Consider the following 21,034-nt stretch of genomic DNA (forward strand, 5'->3'; position numbering starts at 1 on the left):
CTAAACAACAACAGTTCAGAACATGTATTTCACTGTCAGAGGTATCAGAATGATTTCCACTTTTAACTTTTGATTCTTTTGTTTCTGAACCAGTGATGCTTACCTCAAATCAATACATTTATCTGTCTCCATTATTCTTGAAAGTTTGTAACACCATGAAGGAATCACCCTGTATACCTACAGTGCCTGTAACTCTGAAGTGTTGTCACATGATATTTCCAGAGAAGGGTTCCTATTCAAAATAATGTAACGGGAATTTCTGAATACCCTGTGTGTGCATTAATATCTGCCCTTGGGTAGTGCCTGCTTGAAACACTACACTGCAACACACTAGGTACTCTTTAGTAATGAACAAAGGCCCTCCAGTCTTAACATTTTAAGTTCTATCACATTACATTAATATATAAAGAATACACAAAGAAATAAATGTTGAAAATACTAACCTTTGCTTCATGAGAATATGAACTGATCTTTGAAGAAAAGTCAGCCATTTTGCTAAGATCAGCTATCATTGATTCATATGTTTTTCTTTGCTGATTGACATGTGACATTGATGCTGGTGGTTGTGTTGGTAACTGTGATGGCTGCTGCTGATGTTGTTGTTGCTGATGTTGCTGTTGATGCTGCTGTTGGTGTTGTTGTTGCTGCTGCTGCTGCTGTTGCTGCTGCTGTTGTTGTTGTTGCTGCTGCTGTTGCTGTTGTTGTTGTTGTTGTTGTTGTTGCTGCTGCTGTTGCTGAATCTGCTGCTGCTGGTGTTGCAGTAGAGACTGGGACTGTGATGACTGCTGTTTCTTCAGTAAGAGATTCTGCTGCTCTGCATGAGCAAGAAATGACGAAAAACTTTCCTTTGGTGTAGGCAATGGGGGGAGAGCACTTAGTGAACTGCGACAAGAACTTGACGGCGCAGGCGAAGGCACAGATGTTACAGTAATCGTAAATGGCTTTGTAGATGCTGATCCAGATGTTGCAGAAACTGATGAATTTATTGATGCTGGGGTAACTGTGACACTAGGACTAATTGATGTCATGCATTGATTTGTTTTCTTAATGTCTGAGAACAGTGACTTCTGTTCCTTTGCAGCAGATAAACCCAGTACAATTTCATCTAGCTTACGCCGTTTTTTCTCCTTTCCAACAATTGGCTCCTCAGCAGGCTGAAAAGAAGAATTCATAATATATTTGAAAATGATATGATAGGGACATACTAAAAAAGTGCAAAATAATAATACTTTGCAAAACATGGGAAATGTAAACATAATGAAATAATTATTTCCCAGTACAAACAGAAAGGAACATAAATCTGAATATTTCATAGAATGAGAATATGGACAGTATAAAAAAATTGCAAGACTAAAGAAATGAGACATAATGTGATACTGAATTATACTTTACTCAAGAACAAATTTACTCTTTTGTGTGTGTGTATGTAAGGAGGGGGGTGTGGGTGTGGACTATGTTTCCCAGTGAGTTCTTGTTTAAGTTCCATCTTATCCATTACAGTAAAAAAAAAGAGAGGTACATGACTTTAACGGCAGCTATATGCTCCCTTCTTTTGGAAATATAGTGCTGTGACCAAGTACGTTTAACTACCATTGATGAAGAAGTAACATCATGTCACAGACAGCAAGGTCAGGCATCATCTTTAGGCTGGTATTACAAATGTTTTTTATTAGTGCCTTGTAGAAGAAATTATTTCATTTCTGCATTTACACATATCTATTTTTCAAAGTAATTTACTAATTTCTAAATAAAATTACAAGTATGAAAGCATCAGGAAAATGCTCCTTGCAGAGGCAGTGGTAGGAGAACAACACGATAAGTGAGTATTATATTTCTTGCTGTCTATACACTTATTGTATTTAGAAAATAGTTTAAATGCACATTCACTCATACTTGATATGCATGTATTGACTCTGCTCTGGTGCCCATTTAGCAGAGAGAGTGCTGTGTGGCTGGGACTTAGAGGGAGCGTGCGCTGTGCAAGGGTAAAGAATTTAGGCAGTGCAAGTCGGCAGGCACTCGGCTTGAGGATGTGGACAAAAGAGGTGGAGCCCGCAGATGGTGCTCTATTTGGAATCAAGTTCTTTGTACATGTCTGTCCTGAGCTATTTTTTCAGGTGGTGTTTGTACCTAGTCCCATTTGCACTGCGCCAAGGCTAGCGACAGCATGAAGTCGGCCATTTGGTTGTGAAAGTGGCCACAGCCAATTGTGGGAAATGACCATGAGGAGAGTTGTTCATTTAACATTTCATGCTTTAAGAAACCTGTGGGTCAAGGTGCTGTGTAAGATCTGTTTTTGTATGCAAGTATGCTGGCCCATTAGTGGCTGGCATATCATATTCTTGTTGACACGCACTCATGCCTCTCATTGCTCAGCCGATGGCACAATGTTTATCTAATAGCCATTCATTATTTCCACCACTTGGTATGGCTGCTGAGGGCGCAGTTAACTGTGAGTAGTGTGCATTTGTAGTAATAAGACGATGCATACTGTCAAAGAATGCTCGGCACGTGAAGAATATATTTATTGCAATGTTTATTTACTAGAAACTATTGGTTCAGTACAAGAGATTTTGTCATTATTTCTGGTTGTTTGTTGCCAAGATTGTCTGACTAATTATTCAGTACTAAGTCCTTCACTAACTAATATATTACCAATGTTCTAAAAAGAAATAAATGTTATTTAAATTTGTTAATTTTGTGGGCCAAAGCCATTGCTCAAATTGTTTAAAAATTTTGCTACGACAATATTGGCTACAGTTCATTGCCCAACTATTGGTAAAGGCCTACGTGTACTACTATCTTGGTTAGCTGTTACTCTTTAAAAATTGCCTTTAGAATTGGTTAATTTAGGTTACTGTTTTAAGGAGTTATTTTCAATTGTTAACCTACGTCGGCTATTACCCTTAGCTTGAATAGCTACTACATAGTTTGCTACTACTAAACTGGACTAGTGTTAACTGCCAGACTGCCTTAATTAGTTGCCAAGGACTTTATCTGCTATTCTATAGATCTGACCTTACCAAGTTAAAAATTTTCAGGTTTCTATTTGCCAATGTTAGCTGGCTAGGACCCTTAGTTGGAAAGCATGATACTTTCTTTTAGTAGCACCTAATCTGGTTGCTGTTTCTTATTAAACCTCCCTATTTAATTTCAACAGACTAGGTCCATAATTTTATTGATTAAAAATTATGGCTTTAAAACTGCCTTTTAAATTTGTTAATTAATGTGAGCATGTGCTCGTAACTGACTTTCAATTGCTAGCTTTAGTGTTCCTAGCTAGTGTACCTATTCGTATTTTCTTAGTACAACATGCCACTTATGTTTACTAACTACTGGGTCTGAACAGATGTGGCGAACTATGTCCACCATTTCACTGATTAATGGCTAATTTTTAAAAAATCTCTATTGTTTGCTAAATTATATGGGTTGGTACAATGTTATCTGTAAGTGCAAAATTGTGTGCTGCCAAATTTAATTCATTGAACATAGTATACCACTGCAGTGTTATGGTGAGCCTAAGGACTGTTTAAAGCTTGCTGATCTAAGTAGTATAGTACCTACTTTGAGTCATTTACTTAGTTCCACCAGTGCTGTTCTGAAACTATTACTGTTACTTAAAAGGATTGTTTCCTAGGCAAACTGTACACATGTACTACCACTGTATGCGTTATAAGAATTTTTAGTTATTTTGGTAACAGTAAATATTATTACGAATTGCTCAGGATGCCAATGTAAACATTCCTGGGATGCCTGCTTTTGTGCTGTAATAATAAAGTTCTGGAAATTGAATAGTTCAGTGCCCTCTGTTGAAGGATCCATGTATCCAAACATAGCAGCTCAAAAGGTAAAGGTAGCCTAATCCTGTCCTACTCTCTCTCAATACTTTTAAGTACGAACATCACAGATTTTTAAAACTATTAATGTTTTTGCAGGATATCATTTGCAGACTTTACCTAGCACTTGATTCTCTAATATATTTTATGCTATCAACTTAAATTTATTCTTCCCATTGCTTTGGCAGTGTGCACGATCACCAATTTTAAATATTTCATATTAGTGACAGGAAAATATTGAAACTGCTAGCCATACACGTTGGTGAAACATCGACAAGAAGAAATGTTTGTGCACAATGGTCAATACCACAAAGAACAAAGCAATGGGTGAATTTGGCCTTCATGCTGAAACATTTTGGTGTGCCTGAGAAACCTATTTCATGGATTTTATGACGTTTAGATTTATTTACAAGAAGTCGATGTAGGATGTAAATAATTTGTGAGCAAAGGAAACAACTTGCTGTATCATACAGGCTTTAGTCATCCACAGGCACACAAACAAGGCTGGAATCTCTAGCACTATGTCACTTACAAGAATTGTTCTAAATTCTGGATACATATGAGGTAAGTGCAATTTCATAGTAAAAACTGTATAGACAGCTATTGCTGGAAATTTTACCCTATTCATGAATCATACTGAACCTCTATTGGTTTTCTTAACACTTTCCCATGCTTTGTATATAACACCCAATACCTTGAGAAAGAAATGAGATCTCCTTCTGCAGTCAGTTTTAATTAAAATTGAGATATCTTATCTACATTTCACTGACCGCAATTTATGAGCTTAAAATGAACCATGATGCTAGGTTTACACTGCGTTTTTACCACTGCAAACTCTTTAAAATTTCAAGCTATATTTTACTTAATTTGATGTCATGCAGTAAGTCTGACAGATCACGAAAATAAATTACTTTTTTTTAGCGATCAAATATATCAGACTGTAAGATGTGCAAAAAATCAAATTTTTTCACCAAATATTTTTTGATAAATCAGATGATATGTACTTCATATTGGCCAGAACACCTTCTCTCAGTGCAGGCACCAGCATTTGGTGAACAGTTTCAGGAGGGCTTTTCCAACTAGGGTAGACCAGAGCTCAAAAACATCCACAGTATCTTCAATGAACAAAATCATTGCACCACACCAACAGTCAATGGCTTGCCACACCGCAAAATCAGAGTTCAAGGACATATGATTCTTTGAGAAATAATGGTCTCTTGCAGGCCTAAAAGGAAACTGTATCTGTCAGGAACGAACAGCTTTAATGTTGAAACTGCAGTTCTTTACGAATAGCAACTAAAGTAATCCAGACATGGATGCAAATGGATTATGAGGTTGTTGCAACATCAGGCACCAAAATAAAAACAATACAAATTAGACAGAAAGGAAGGAGTCAGCCACAAAACCAGAAATCTTTAATATTAAACAGTTCGCTGCTAATGGATGTATGCAAGTATGGCAAGATATTTAATGAGCAATTCGTATCTGTTACTGATACGACAGGTTTGTAACGATCAGTAAATGTTGCCCTGGAATGCACAAGGATATCCCCTCGTTGTACTTCAGTAATACAAATATGAACCCCTATCACTACAGAAGAACCATAAAATTTTAATATATCTTTAAACAACAAACAAAAATTCGAACAGTTATAATAAATATCAGAAAATTCTTCCAAGATTAGTAACACCTTAAGTTACTTGGACACTCATTCATTTACCACAAAAACATTTCCTAATTGGACGAAACAACTTTAATAGTAACCACTGTAGAAGAGAGAGGATTACAATTATCAAATTCTATCCATTTTCGCTCTTGCTATGTTTCTCAAACTTTTTACAAAAGGTTACTTTTAATCACCTGACAGTAAATAATTAATTGTCAAATTTATAGTTTGGATTTTTAAATGCAAGTCCCTTATTAAAAATGCTACTTATAGGTAAAGTGAATACGTACCTAAGTTATTAGGCAATAAATTACAGGTTACAATTATAACAAGTATTCAGTCAAAGGCATTTAACTGTGTAAATCTCATCATTTTTGGTAAATTACAGAGATATACATGAACCATTTCATAGAGTCTCATTTGATATCATAATATTCTAACAGGAAATGAAGTGTCAACAGGAAACAGTTGTCATTAAGGTGTCAGTCCTCAGTCTGCAAACCATTATTGGCCACACTGTTCCATCTTATATCTCCATCAAATTAACAAAGTGATGAGGGCTAGTTGTTTAACATACAGCTATTACAGAAACAACCAATCAGAAAATGGTCTCGCTAATGCTTTCTGATCTGTTCACAACTGTCACATTGCCTCTGCTACCTCTGGTGCCAGTTGCCACAGTGAGTTCCAGATGATGCTTGCGCCCACTAACGTCACGAACTAGCTGTGGAAGTGTGCAGAAAATTTGTAAGACTGTTACCGACCTATGAAAGAAACCCAGTACTGCACTTCACTGCGTGTCAATGAATATATCCAGAACAGAACGAACTGCTGTTGCTGCTGCAGTCACATTGTGTGAGCAGACCAACGTGAATTACTTTGTTATTTTGATCGAGATATAGGACCATAATGTATCTTAGTAACCTTTCATGACTAAAATTGCTAAGGGTTACGCAATGTACATCAACACCATACTTTCATACACAGTTCAAAATTTTTTAACTTACACAGTTATTTTTCTTCATTAATTTGCCTAACATATCATCCAACTTGCTCTTCTGTTTATTCTTTGAAGGCATTGAGAAATCCTGCACTTCATTAAGTATCTCATTATTGGATGTATTGTCAGCTGGGACCTGTTTTGTAACACCCGACGACAAATCTATTGGTGTTAGCGTACTTGAAGTGCCTGGAATCACTGTGGTTCCTGTGTTTTTGGAACTGGGATGGCACTTCAGATCAAATGGAATTGATAGTACTCTAGTAGCCTGCTGATGTGCTGGAGGAGGCTGCAATGTAACTGGTGCCACTGGTGTTGACCTCCTGGAAAAAGGAGAACTTAATAGTGAAGCCAATGAACAAAATTTTCTGTGCTGGCAGCATTTGTACCATGGATATATACACTAATACTATATATATAAAACAAAGATGATTTGACTTACCAAACGAAAGCACTGGCACGTCGATACACACATACAAAGAATATATATATATAAAGAAAGATGATGAGACTTACCAAACAAAAGCGCTGGCAAGCTTTCGCAACCAACGGTTGCCTCGTCAGGAAAGAGGGAAGGAGAGGGAAAGATAAAAGGATTTGGGTTTTAAGGGAGAGGGTAAGGAGTCATTCCAATCCCGGGAGCGGAAAGACTTACCTTAGGGGGAAAAAAGGACAGGTATACACTCGCACACACACACATATCCATCCGCATATGCACAGACACAAGCAGACATTTGTAAAGGCAAAGAGTTTGGGCCTTTACAAATGTCTGCTTGTGTCTGTGTATATGCGGATGGATGTGTGTGTGTGTGTGTGCGAGTGTATACCTGTCCTTTTTTCCCCCTAAGGTAAGTCTTTCCGCTCCCGGGATTGGAATGACTCCTTACCCTCTCCCTTAAAACCCAAATCCTTTTGTCTTTCCCTCTCCTTCCCTCTTTCCTGACGAGGCAACCGTTGGTTGCAAAATCTAGAATTTTGTGTGTATTCCCTCTGATATATATAACTGTTTTAAAGTAAAGCACTAGTTGAGAAAAAACAACAGATTCACCTGGACTCTTCAGACAGGGATTCATCATTGACCTCCCAAGGCAAGGATGGTTTTGACAGAGGAGGCTGCTGAGGTGGCCCACTATTATTCAATAATGCATGTAGTTTGGCTGCAACAAGAAACTATAATTAGGAACTTGAAATCAGACATAAGATTAAGTGCAGATTACTCTGTCAGTCCAAATAGTTTTGAGGCTGGATTAATAAAAAATAAAGGAAAGTTAAAATGGTGGTTTTAATGTTTCAGGTGGTTTGTCAGCTGAGTCGTCAAAAGCATTGATCCTTCATGTGAAATTCTGCATTTCGTCATTTTGCGGTAGGTCTGTATTTACAAAACCAAGTATTGTTACCCATGATGACTTTGCAGGCTTGACTGTGGTGCTATTAAAACAATCAACTAACAATTGAAGAGTTGAAATGTCAAATCTCACACTCGCCAAGAAAGAGAATCCAAAACCAACCTATTTCTCATTGTACATAACTTATTTGTATCAAAAAAATTGGGAAGGAGTTCTGATACTGCAGAATTATGCTGCCCACCTAATCGCTGCAAAAAAATGAGACAAATTGGCAAATAAACTAGGTATTTAGGAATGTTCTTAAGTGCCACACCTGGAAATTTATGGTTCTTAAGTCCCAATACAAAAGTTACTGTTCCAGGTGCCATCAGGGGCACCACATTTTGTTTACGACAATGCAAGTACAGAAATAATGCAGTAATATTTTACCTAGTAGAACCGTAGTCCACAAAAACTGTGTCTCATTTCTTTTACAAGGCAATAACAAAATGTTGCCAAGTTTAACGGAAAACTCTGTGCTGTTGACAAACAAATGGAAACACTGTCAATAGATCTTTGTTTTGAAACTGATCAACATGGCAAAGTAGGCATTCATATTACATCAAATAGGTTCATAGCTGTACCCGATGCAACCATCGTTTGCAAGACTTGCGAAACAAGAACTTTGACACATGACACTTTGAACTCATGCGGGATGCACTACCTGGCACAAAGACCATGCACCTTTCAATAATGAATGCTTGAAACATGTTCTCCATGATTTGACACTTGTAACAGGTCTATGGGTATGCAACAGAGTCCTGAAAACACATTTTGAAAAGAAAAAAAACTGCACACAGAACGTTTTCCAGTTCTACTTCTCAACTGAAAGTCTTCTAAGCCAGCACTACTGAACAGTTTGTGATATATACACGGCACTGTGCTCTCAAGGTTGGAGAAGAAAGATTGCAACAAGAAAACTATGGACTTTCTGCTATACATCACAGTTGGCACTGGCTAAATAACAACAATTGAAAAGTAAAACCAGGACTAAATGGCCGACTGAGAACTCATTTATTTTGTTTCAATTAAAGCAACCTCGAGATACTGATTATAGTAGTGTTATGAAGAAAAGGTTAAGAACTGGCATTTTCACATCACTACTGTTTTCATCATTACATTTCAAAAGAAACTATCAAAGCAACTATGTCAATGCATTCCACGCCTTATGCCCTGGTGTGAAACGCTGTGTCATAGACACTGCTGCTCTGGCACATCCCGACCCCAGGTCTGGAGGGACCCACTTTAGGTCTGACTGACCTGTCCCTCTTTCCCAACCTTCCCAAATCTACCCTCTTTCTTTTTCTTCTACAAAAGTTGGAACAGCTATTTTTCTACTTTTAAACATGTTTATAGGCAGTACTCAATTTCACCTCATGAAGGTAAGTATTCACCATGTGTTTTGCCCCTTTGTCATTGTACAGTTTTCTCAAGTGAATTCTTATTACTAAGTTAATACGTAGTGGTGTCACCATTAATCACTTATGATGAAAAAAATTATGTAGTAGCATGGAATGGCAGAAAAGCAATGCATAAAGTCAGAATTTAAATTAAGTGACAACTATCCAGTCCTCCACTCTCCTTCACCACTTAATGCCAAGCAGTCTTGGGTGGTTCAGTGAATTGACTTGTACCAGTTCTGTTGCATGCAATTTATATTCAATACGTAAAGTGCAATCAGAAAGTTCCTGTTTGAAGGGAGTTGCTGCAGTGTATATGCAATGTAATGTGACTAATACAGGTGTATAAGCACTGACATGTGGGCAAGGGGCTAGTGTGGCATTCTTATCATTCCAACATGTGTACAGCAAATGTGGAAACATGAATTATAGAGACATTATTACCATATGCACCAAACAAGACTAACGTGCTGTTATTCTTTTCTTGGCTGCCAAAGGACTAACACTGGTAGACATCCACTGGAGAAGGAAGACACTGTAAGGGAGAGTATGTCTGTCTAAAACTAACAATGTGGAATGGTGTGTGACAAGGGGTGCTGCTGCTTCATGAAAAACCACGTTCCCATATCGTATGTTTTGTAATGCAAAAGTTACACCAGCTCAAGTGGGAGATGCTCTAGCACCCGCTCTACAGTCTTGATCTCTCACCATGTGATTCTCTTGCACTTAATCCCTTAAAAAAGGCTCTGAATGGTCGATGATGCCTGATGGACAAGGATGTGCAGCAAGCAGTTGCAAACGTCTGCACACAGCAGGACGTGGTGTTTTACCTAATCAGTACCATCAACCAGGTGCATTGGTGGGGTGATAGTCTCAATACTCATTGTGATTTTGCCCGATTCACATACTGATTCTGGACTGTATGGCCTTCGAACTGAAACTTTTGGAACACCCCTTATAGCACTGCAATTCATATACAGTGTACAACGTAAAATAATTACCCATAATTAGAAACTGCATGGTTAAGGCCTATGTTAATTGCTTTTCATCATAATGTGCTGGGACGCAGAGCAACTAATTCCTACAGTGCAGTGTTCACTTTTCATTGTTAATACAGATGGCGAATACTGTTCTGGGATACATAGTTCTATAAGAGTTATTGTTTGATGAGTCACACGGATGGCTTCTCATCCTAACATATCCCACACATGCTCGACTGGAGACAAGTCTGGAGATAATGTTGACCAGGGAAGTGCTGTACATCTTGCAGAGTACACTGAAGTCTCACAATCATTGTGTGGATGTGCATTATCCTGTTGGCACAACACATCACCTTCCTGTTGCAAGAACAGCAATAGAAATGGTCTCTCAATGTTCTGCACATACAAGCACTGGTTAACGTCCCCTTTAGAAACACCAAAGGTGAGTAGAAGTTCTAGACATAATGTCTAGGGTGGCCAGTGTGTCTTGGGACAAATGCACTCTAAGAAACAGTGCTCACCAGGTCTACGTTGTACATGCACATGACCATCACTTGCATCCAGGCAGAATCTGTTTTCATCGCTGAAGACTGCGGTGCACCATAACATCTTCCAGCGATCCTCTGACAGCACCAATCGAGTCGTGTAGTCTACGCTGTGATGTTAGTGGAATATGGGCTAGATGTGTCCATGCCCATAGTCCCACCATTAATCATTATTTTGCAACAATTCATAGCCCGTTTGGGCTCACAAGCCCCTTATCTACGCTATGGTAGTTGTACGATCTGCCACCGGTGCACTTACAATACGATGATCCTGGCGAGTGTCTGTGCTGCGTGTATGTCGAGAACCTCATCTAAAGGTTTGAGAATGTTCATGCGACCAATGATACCAGCGTTAATGTACAACTGATACAGCATGTCCAACTTGTGTGGCAATTCTCTGAAAGGACCATCCCCCCACTCAGGAGGTCACAATTTGATCCTTTTTGAAGTCACTCAGTTGGCTGTAGGAAGCACGAGTGCGTCTCCGTGGCATGGTTGCCTGCTTGCTTCACATGTTTCCGTCATAATGAGTCTTCTGACTGTGGGCATCCCTATTAAAGGGTAGACACAGATGGCACTCTGGCAGCTAAGCGCCACTATTCTATCTGTTGGCAGACAATATTTAAACCATTATCAGTGCATCTACACTCCTGGAAATTGAAATAAGAGCACCGTGAATTCATTGTCCCAGGAAGGGGAAACTTTATTGACACATTCCTGGGGTCAGATACATCACATGATCACACTGACAGAACCACAGGCACATAGACACAGGCAACAGAGCATGCACAATGTCGGCACTAGTACAGTGTATATCCACCTTTCGCAGCAATGCAGGCTGCTATTCTCCCATGGAGACGATCGTAGAGATGCTGGATGTAGTCCTGTGGAATGGCTTGCCATGCCATTTCCACCTGGCGCCTCAGTTGGACCAGCGTTCGTGCTGGACGTGCAGACCGCGTGAGACGACGCTTCATCCAGTCCCAAACATGCTCAATGGGGGACAGATCCGGAGATCTTGCTGGCCAGGGTAGTTGACTTACACCTTCTAGAGCACGTTGGGTGGCACGGGATACATGCGGACGTGCATTGTCCTGTTGGAACAGCAAGTTCCCTTGCCGGTCTAGGAATGGTAGAACGATGGGTTCGATGACGGTTTGGATGTACCGTGCACTATTCAGTGTCCCCTCGACGATCACCAGTGGTGTACGGCCAGTGTAGGAGATCGCTCCCCACACCATGATGCCGGGTGTGGCCCTGTGTGCCTCGGTCGTATGCAGTCCTGATTGTGGCGCTCACCTGCATGGCGCCAAACACGCATACGACCATCATTGGCACCAAGGCAGAAGCGACTCTCATCGCTGAAGACGACACGTCTCCATTCGTCCCTCCAACGCCTGTCGCGACACCACTGAAGGCGGGCTGCACGATGTTGGGGCGTGAGCGGAAGACGGCCTAACGGTGTGCGGGACCGTAGCCCAGCTTCATGGAGACGGTTGCGAATGGTCCTCGCCGATACCCCAGGAGCAACAGTGTCCCTAATTTGCTGGGAAGTGGCGGTGCGGTCCCCTACGGCACTGCGTAGGATCCTACGGTCTTGGCGTGCATCCGTGCGTCGCTGCGGTCCGGTCCCAGGTCGACGGGCACGTGCACCTTCCGCTGACCACTGGCGACAACATCGATGTACTGTGGAGACCTCACGCCCCACGTGTTGAGCAATTCGGCGGTACGTCCACCCGGCCTCCCGCATGCCCACTATACGCCCTCGCTCAAAGTCCGTCAACTGCACATACGGTTCACGTCCACGCTGTCGCGGCATGCTACCAGTGTTAAAGACTGCGATGGAGCTCCGTATGCCACGGCAAACTGGCTGACACTGACGGCGGCGGTGCACAAATGCTGCGCAGCTAGCACCATTCGACGGCCAACACCGCGGTTCCTGGTGTGTCCGCTGTGCCGTGCGTGTGATCATTGCTTGTACAGCCCTCTCGCAGTGTCCGGAGCAAGTATGGTGGGTCTGACACACCGGTGTCAATGTGTTCTTTTTTCCATTTCCAGGAGTGTACAATCCCCCAGGTGGCACATGCTATTATCGGATCAAAAAGTAAGTTACAAGTTTTATTGTATGCTGCAACACACTTCCAAGTGGCACAGGTACATTACACTTTTTTTGTAACAGCCACCCAGTTTCCGTAAACAACTGTCGGAAAGTTCAACCAATCTTTCAAGTCCTCAATGAGAGAAATTTGCTCCTTGATCATGAAGCAATTTGAGAATTATTGTGTTAATGTTCTCATCTTCAGAAAATCTGTGATTGCCACAAATCAGTTTGTTGATTGCCTAGACATAGCCGTTTGTGGTTATGTCTATGGCCTTCCATCCTGATCAACATCACCCACATTTGTATGGCCTCAGTCAAACTGTTGGCGCAATTTCATTACATCTGGACATGACACTGCTTTTTGGACAATACACTGCCAGAATTGAATGATGAATTTTAGTGCAATTTAAACATTTTGCAAACAAGAATCTTACTTTCTCAAGTACTTCAACTTTGGAATATGTTCCCAGTTGCTGCAGTACTTCCCTTGCACACTGTGATGCACCTGTTAGCGGCACCATGGCGTTACTATTTCTGCAGGAAAACCAGGACATTTATTCTAATATGACAATGCACCCGTAATATTCAGCAGAATATGGACGGGACATTATGGTCTCCAGTTATACTATTTAGCAAATGTTATCAACTGACTATGTGCCTTGTAGGCCAATGTACAAGTGCAATTTTACACTTTTTTCCAGGATTTTGAATGGCAAACATAAACAATTGAAAATGCTTTTTGATTTCCAACAGTATACCCACTTCAATTTTTGTATCTTCATTTCTGACAAGTGCATAAAACTGTTGAACTTATAGAGAATATATTTATAGGCCAAATTACAGTAGTCTTTGTACCTCTAATGATGTGCAACAACAATTACTGAATTTCCAATGTCTCCACAAGCTACAAAAATCTAATCTGTAGCTATGTTCTGTAATGATATGGCAGTGTGCCCACAGAACCTGAAAGAGACAAGTGGGTCCTGCGAAAGGAGGGAATGATGCCATAGCTAATGAGATAAAAACTCTAAGAAAAATACAAAATTTTACCACGCCTGCCTTAAACAAATATCAAATGCACCACCAAGTGCCTGTCTGTATCAGTTACAGCTATCAGCAAAGTTTACATGTTGTGTCACATAATGAAATAGTGGTTTGGTAAAATTAATTTTATTGATATGCCAGCAAGAGGCATCTGGCACATTTATTACATTTGAATAAAATTTGTACACCCACACTGAATTAATACAATAATTGTGTGTATCGTCACAGATACTTAATTAAAATCAGTGGTTCATAAAGTTTAAAATACATTATGAATACATCATAAAATTTTAGCAGTTTAAAAGATGGCAGTGTCCATATTCATTGTATTTGTTGTGGCTTGCTTCCTCATGTGATTGCTGTAGCAGTGTAGTGCTGTGAGCCAACCAGTCGTCTAGTGACTGCTGCAGTGGTCAGAGTGTCATGCATGGGGGACTCTTCACCCATGTCATGATTGTCAGGATAGATGTCCCATTGCACACATTCTTTCATCTAACATCTTGGGCACGTATATGCATACATCACCGCAGTAGTAAGGCATCCTAAAAGTTGAAGCAAGCATCATGATTGAACTTGTTCTGCTCATTCAGAATTAGATTTGGATCTTGCTGTTTGTGAGTATAAATTTCCAACAGGTTTAAGCTGAGTGTAGAATGCCTCAATTTTGCTCAACATTTATGACTGAATGCTTTAAGGTTGCCATATGTGCCCGAATGCAGTTTTGTTCTGAGTGTATACAAGCTCCCTGAATCTGGTTTCAAAGTTCCTCCCCATTTGCAGAAGGATGTATTGGCAACAGGTAACTGTTTAACTGGAACCTTGGCTCATATTTCTCTAAATTACTTGGAACAAATTCTTTGATGAAATTCCTGATGTTACAGAGAACATCATATTTTACAGGAGCTATGTAGAGGATTCAACTGTTTTGTACAAGGGGAGAAAAAATAACACTGAGAATGTAGCATATAAAATGAGTCGTATAAACTACTCAGATACACACTAATAAAGAAAGACGGTAAACATGGAGATTTAGCATATTCAGGAGACATACATGTACCGATGTTGTCGTTAATGAGTGCTCATGCCATCATCCAAGAAGCAAGTGGGCAAATTTTAATGCAATGGTATACAGGTTACAAGACAGCCACTAAGCCAGCAAAAAGTACAGAAAGAACTCAGTGTTTTAAAGCAAATGGTTGTGGCAAATGGGTAAAGTAGCAAGGATGTGCTGAAAATTAATATGAAGTTAAAGAAGAGGTCACATTGCAGTTAAGAACAACAACAAAAATACATAGTTTTTAACTTTTTAAATTTTATCATAAAGCAAATATTAAAATAGGTTTTTGTACAAATAACTTGTTAAAATACAGGTTCTGCCATAAAATCCACAATAGTAGGATTATCTCAGTATTCATGTGTTATAGTTTCAAATGTAATGACTGCAATACACAGTACATAGGGCAAACAGCAGGAACTTTTAAACCAGGGAGGCAGGGAGGGAGGGAGGGAGCCTAACAGTGTTTGGGCACATATCAAAAACTTAAAAAGTGTTCCATCACGAACACTGAGCAAAATTTGGACATCCTATATACAGCTTAAAAGGTTTGATACACTAACCTCCACGAGGTGCTTGCAATTCACACTCACAAAAAGCAAGATCCAAATATAATTCTGATAAGAAGAACAAATTCAATCATAATGCTTATTTAAACATTTATAACGGCTTACTCAGGTGATGATTGTCACATGTCTAAGCCGAAGGTGACAGATGAGAGAATGGTTGCAATGACATATCTGTAACATGTTTGCTTTGCCCGACACCGGTGAAGGGGCGCTACTGCATGGTCCTCTGCTCGCTGTGGCAGTCTTTAGATGACTGGTCGGCTTGTCCCATAACATCAATACAGTTTTCACATGAGGAAGCATGCAAGAACAAAGCCAGGCCTACAGCAACACCAGGGATATGGAAACTGCAGTCTTTTAAATTTCTAAAATTGTATGATGTATTTATAATATTTTCTGACCTTGACAAACCACAGATTTTAAATTAGTACCTCCAATAACAGTATTATCACCATACAAAAAAATAATTATTGTTAATTCAGTGTAGCTGTAAATGTTTTATTCAAATTTGACAAATTTAACAGTTGCTGACAGTAACCTAGTGGACTGCAGCGATAACATGCCTTCTACCAAACCATTATATTACTACGTGACGTAACATGTGAACTTAGGTGTCAATTGGTGCATTCTGGTGTGTTTGATTATGGCATGTTATGATAATATTTCGCATTTTCATAAAGTATTTGCAGATTAATTATGTTACTGTTGTCTACAGATTTGAGGACAGTTCATGCTGTAATGAAACCAGTCCCTTCAAAAGACTAGTGCAATCAAGACAGATAATAAATCTGTTTTAAAACAATCGATTGTGGATTTTTCTCTAAAGACATTATGTCAATTTACGCAAAGTTATGAGGTTAGTGAATAAGCAATGTGTTGTGGTTGTATGTGTGTTTTAAGGCTGAGTTTTATTTACATATTGTCCTGATTCATTTTGCCTGAATTTTCTAGCACTCTCCTTTCATGCTCATGCTTGTTTACAACTGCCTTTTTTTTTTTTTTTTTTTTTTTTTTGCCGTGGCCAAGAGAAATACTTGTTGCACAACATACACTGTAACATAACTTGCCTCTTGATATCCAATCTCTGATTACAAAAATAAAATGTTTAAATCAAACAATGGAAAATGCAGATGGAATGTAACAATATCATGAGAAGGAAAGTTGTTACCATATAGCGGAGAAGCTGAGTCATAGATAGGCACAACAAAAAGACTTTCACACTTTAAGCTTTTGGCTAATGGCCTTCGTCAAAATCGCGTGCGCGATTTTGACGAAGGCCACATGCGCGCTGGCGCGCGCACGCACTCACGCGCACGCGACACTGCAGTCTCAGGCAACTGAAACCACACTGTCCTCTTTTTTGTGTCTATCTGTGACTCTACATCTTCGCTATATGGCAAATAAAATGTTTACATTTACGTTAAATAATAATGAGGTCTACCTTACCTCTTTCTGTCTCAACATCAATTGCTATGTGTCTCTTTCTCTTCTTTGACGAAGAGACCCTAGAAGCACCATGATCTGTAGTTATGGTAATAACTTCTGAGCCTTCTGACAATGACATTGGCGTTGATGTTTCTCGTTTAGGTGTAACATCAGGTGTTTCATGACAACTTAGATCCAGTTCTCCTGTACTAGAAACATTATTCTGAATACTGTTTGATGAGAAATTCCGTGGTACTGGCCATTCTTTATGTTCAACAGCATGAATAATATGTTGTAGTCTTGTCTGGAGTACGTGATCCTGGAATGACAGCATAGTGTAATTTGCAGTCTTGTGAATCTACAGCAAAATAGTTGCATTAACTTACTTCAGATGCTGTCTTGTCTGGAATGGAATAGAATAGAATAGAATAGAATAGTGGATACCAAACGGTTATGATATTTCAGATCTACTGATTTTTAACACTCCCCTAAGTACAGTTTCATGAGCTTATTGTTTTAATAGAATTTACGACAGTACCTTTCAAGACAATTTATATTATGAGAAGTACTTGCAAGTGAATGGCAATTAGGCGGAAAAGTGAATCAGGTTTCTAGGAAACTAAATCCTACAGTAAAAATTGTCTCTAATGAATAATTTCTTGTAACAACCAACATCCTGTAGTTTTTGAATACACCTCGTAACAGAATTAACAGCTTCTGTGACTTCAGCAAACTGTGTGACACAAGAGCACATAACTGTTGAACTGAAATGGAGGACAGACATCCCTACTGGCTTTCACTCACCACTTTGTAACAATTGTTTACTATATACAACAGTGTATTATAATTAAAAGATCCCAGGATGAGTGGCAGAAGCAGTCAACACAGTGACTTCTATATACACTTATCGCGAGGGACAGGCTTTGACTACTGACAAATGTCATTTTCTGCTGCAGTGGCCACAAACACTACAGTGTGTGTAGTAATAACAGTTTGGCATTACATAACACATGTGCTGTTCAGTTAATATGGTGGCTCAAATGTTCAACTGCAAGGTGTACAATGCCAACAGTGGACTCAATGGTGTAAAATAGTTTAAATGACCAGCATCACTGCTGAGAGCACATTAGCTGGTATTAGTAATATAAATTTTTGTTTTGAGGTTTTTAAGCAATACACAGTTTAGAGAGGTTTGTTTGTTGTATTGATCTCATACAATGTTTTCACAGAACAATACCTATCTCTGATTCACAGCAATCATGAAAGAAGTCCTATATAAAATATATATGTCGTATTGTTAAATATCTGTCTGGTGAATTGGGGTATCAAATCCCATGGCAACATCATATAGAATCTGTATTACTATTTCACGATTTCTTCAAAGATGTAGGATGATGTACAGTATTTTTGTACAGCAACCTTCTGCTGCCCTTATGATCTATATAATATTTGTGTCAAAGTCTTTGACACTGCAAAAACTCATAATTGTACCTCATGCTTCACACTAATTTAATCATATTTAAATCAAACCCTGCAAGTGCAATCCAGTAATAGAACCAAATGCCTTTCTCACTATTATGAGTATCAAGTGAAATAATCAGATCATGTAGTACATACTCTGTAACACAGTTTAGTTGCAATATTAAAAGTGTTTAGCTGTTGTACATGTGGGTTCATAGGTGGCAATGACAACTGGGTTCCTCTAAAAATTCAGGCTCATCCTGCATGAGGATACATTTTTTACTGTTCATCTAATGTAAGGAATAAAAGGAGAAGATTGCATGAAGTGTTTAATGTTAGTTATATATACCGTATTTACTCGAATCTAAGCCGCAACTAAAAAATGAGACTCAAAATCAAGGGAAAAAAATTTTCCCAAATCTAAGCCGCACCTGAAATTTGAGACTCGAAATTCAAGGGTGAGAAAAGTTTTAGGCCGCACCTCCAAATCGAAACAAAGTTGGTCCATTGTAATATGAGACACAATTTAGGTCGAATGAATGACGATACAGCTACAGTAGTTTGCTTTGAGTCGTAAGCTTCGCAGTTAAACTTTACCAGGTAGCCATTGCTATGCGTCAGGCGCTCCGTCCGTATTTATATGGGTACCCTTCCTTTTTCACGTGTTTCGTCTGGTTTGAATTGATTGCTGATTTTTCTTTGATCTGACAAGTGCCGTTCTCTTTGTTATAGGTGTTTACGTCACTCTAAGCTGAAAATGCATTAATGTACTGTGTCATGCATTGTTTGTCGCATTCTGATAATGAGTGTTTATGGCCTCTTGCCGCTCGCGGCATGGCTTGCTTTTGTGCACGCTACTGCCGATTACAATTGTTTTTTTAAAAAAAAAGAGAGAAATCGTCTCATTAGCGAAACAATGGCAAGAGACTGCTATTTGTTGTTACTTACACTGCTGCTTTTTTTGATAATGATCAACAAGAACCAAATAATAGACTGTGTATGACAGAAGATGTTCTGAACGAGAGTTTAGCGAAATTGTTTCTCCGTTTGAAAATCTTTGCAGGTGCCTCTTTAGTACATTACATTCCGCACAGAAATTAGAGCCATCTTAGATTTAAAAATCTAGTCAATTGCCGTGCTTCATTTCTGACTGTACCACCATTAAGCATAAGACTAATACAAATATAAACATGACATGATACGTATATTCTTCCACGTTTGCTGTTGTCTCACTCTAGTTTCTTAGTTTATTAGGCAGACAGGATTTAAATGAGATAGCAGCAAACACGAAACAATACATGGCAAAATGTTTATATTCGTATTATTCTTATGGTGAAGAAAATACTGCATGTGATTCACAATTCATAAAAGTTCCTATTAGCACCATCTCTTCTCAGAGGTAGGAAAAAATTCAGAACGTAGAGTTGGCCATATTGACAAACATCCCAAACAGTCTTGCCAGTCGGATTTTCATAGTACATTGAAATGCTGCTACATTCGAAGATGAACAATACGGAATTTGTATTTACTTCTTTGGATAATGTATGAAAATGCAGTGGTCGAAACTCGGGGTGGAGAAAAAAAAAAGCTTGCCTTACACTTTTTTTTTGTTTTTTTTTTGTTTTTTTTAATTTTTTTACTGATGCAGAGGTTTTGGTGCCAGTATTTATCTTCGTGCCTGAAAAGCATGCCTGTGTAGCGCTACATATATTCTACGGCAGAAGTTAGTTGTGGCGGCACCTACTAACATTTTTCAGAACTTTCGCTTGCTTTGCACTCGATTCTAAGCCGCAGGCAGTTTTTTGACTTACAAAAATCAGAAAAAAAGTGCGGCTTAGATTTGAGTAAATACGGTATATATTTCACAAACAGGCTGTTTTATAAAAACTAGTATTAGCATTTGCTACATTTAGATGGAGAAGATAATGACAAATGATTAAGTAGTTGTTATTTCACAAGATGTACCTCGTTATCCTTGTAATATAAATGACACCGAAGAGGATGGTCAGCAAGAAGTCAATTTACAAATTTTACTCATTATGGGATGGAAGTGTAACACTGGAGTGAGATTCATAAATTGGGAGAGAACAAAAGACAAGTGCTGATATTCAGTAACAATGCAATTAACATGGACATTACATAGCAGTTGTCAAACAATGACAAGTCACTCAATAAAGCAAATAATTGTTTCCAATATATGATCCTCTCAAACTGTAGTGACAAGAGTGTCAGATGATTATGTGCCTAGCTAGCAGATCATTTCTGTTAAGTCCACAGTAAGCTATTTATGGAGCACTATATTTATATTCAACTCTTCATTTTTCACTTTCTTTGATTTTAAGTTACCTACACGTTGGAGTAAACAATACGTCATTACTTCTGTGACAGGTCAGTTTACAATTTCTACCTCCACCAAGAGAAAATATTGCACAGAGAAGAAACCAAACCACCACTGCACAATGTTATTTATCCAAGTTACTTAGTGGTAAAATGTTGTTGTAAGTCTCCCACCAACTTGTCTTTATTTTAACAAGAATGCACAATTACAGCAGCTCGGGCCTGAGCTGC

At 39.0% G+C, this 21,034-nt stretch overlaps 1 protein-coding gene across 1 annotated transcript in view; it reads right to left on the minus strand.

Annotated features, from left to right (window-relative positions):
- The window catches only part of LOC126161789 (chromodomain-helicase-DNA-binding protein 7), a 315,231-nt gene that overhangs the window by 23,496 nt on the left and 270,701 nt on the right, over positions 1-21,034 (minus strand). The window contains exons 34-37 of the mRNA XM_049917862.1: positions 17,027-17,324; positions 7,551-7,659; positions 6,510-6,825; positions 444-1,154 (exon numbers count right to left, since the gene is read on the minus strand). Of these exons, the coding sequence (XP_049773819.1) occupies positions 444-1,154; positions 6,510-6,825; positions 7,551-7,659; positions 17,027-17,324 (1,434 nt within the window). The remainder of the gene's footprint in view (positions 1-443; positions 1,155-6,509; positions 6,826-7,550; positions 7,660-17,026; positions 17,325-21,034) is intronic.

The sequence above is a fragment of the Schistocerca cancellata genome, chromosome 2 (assembly GCF_023864275.1).
Source record: "Schistocerca cancellata isolate TAMUIC-IGC-003103 chromosome 2, iqSchCanc2.1, whole genome shotgun sequence".
Taxonomy (NCBI): Eukaryota; Metazoa; Arthropoda; class Insecta; order Orthoptera; family Acrididae; genus Schistocerca; species Schistocerca cancellata.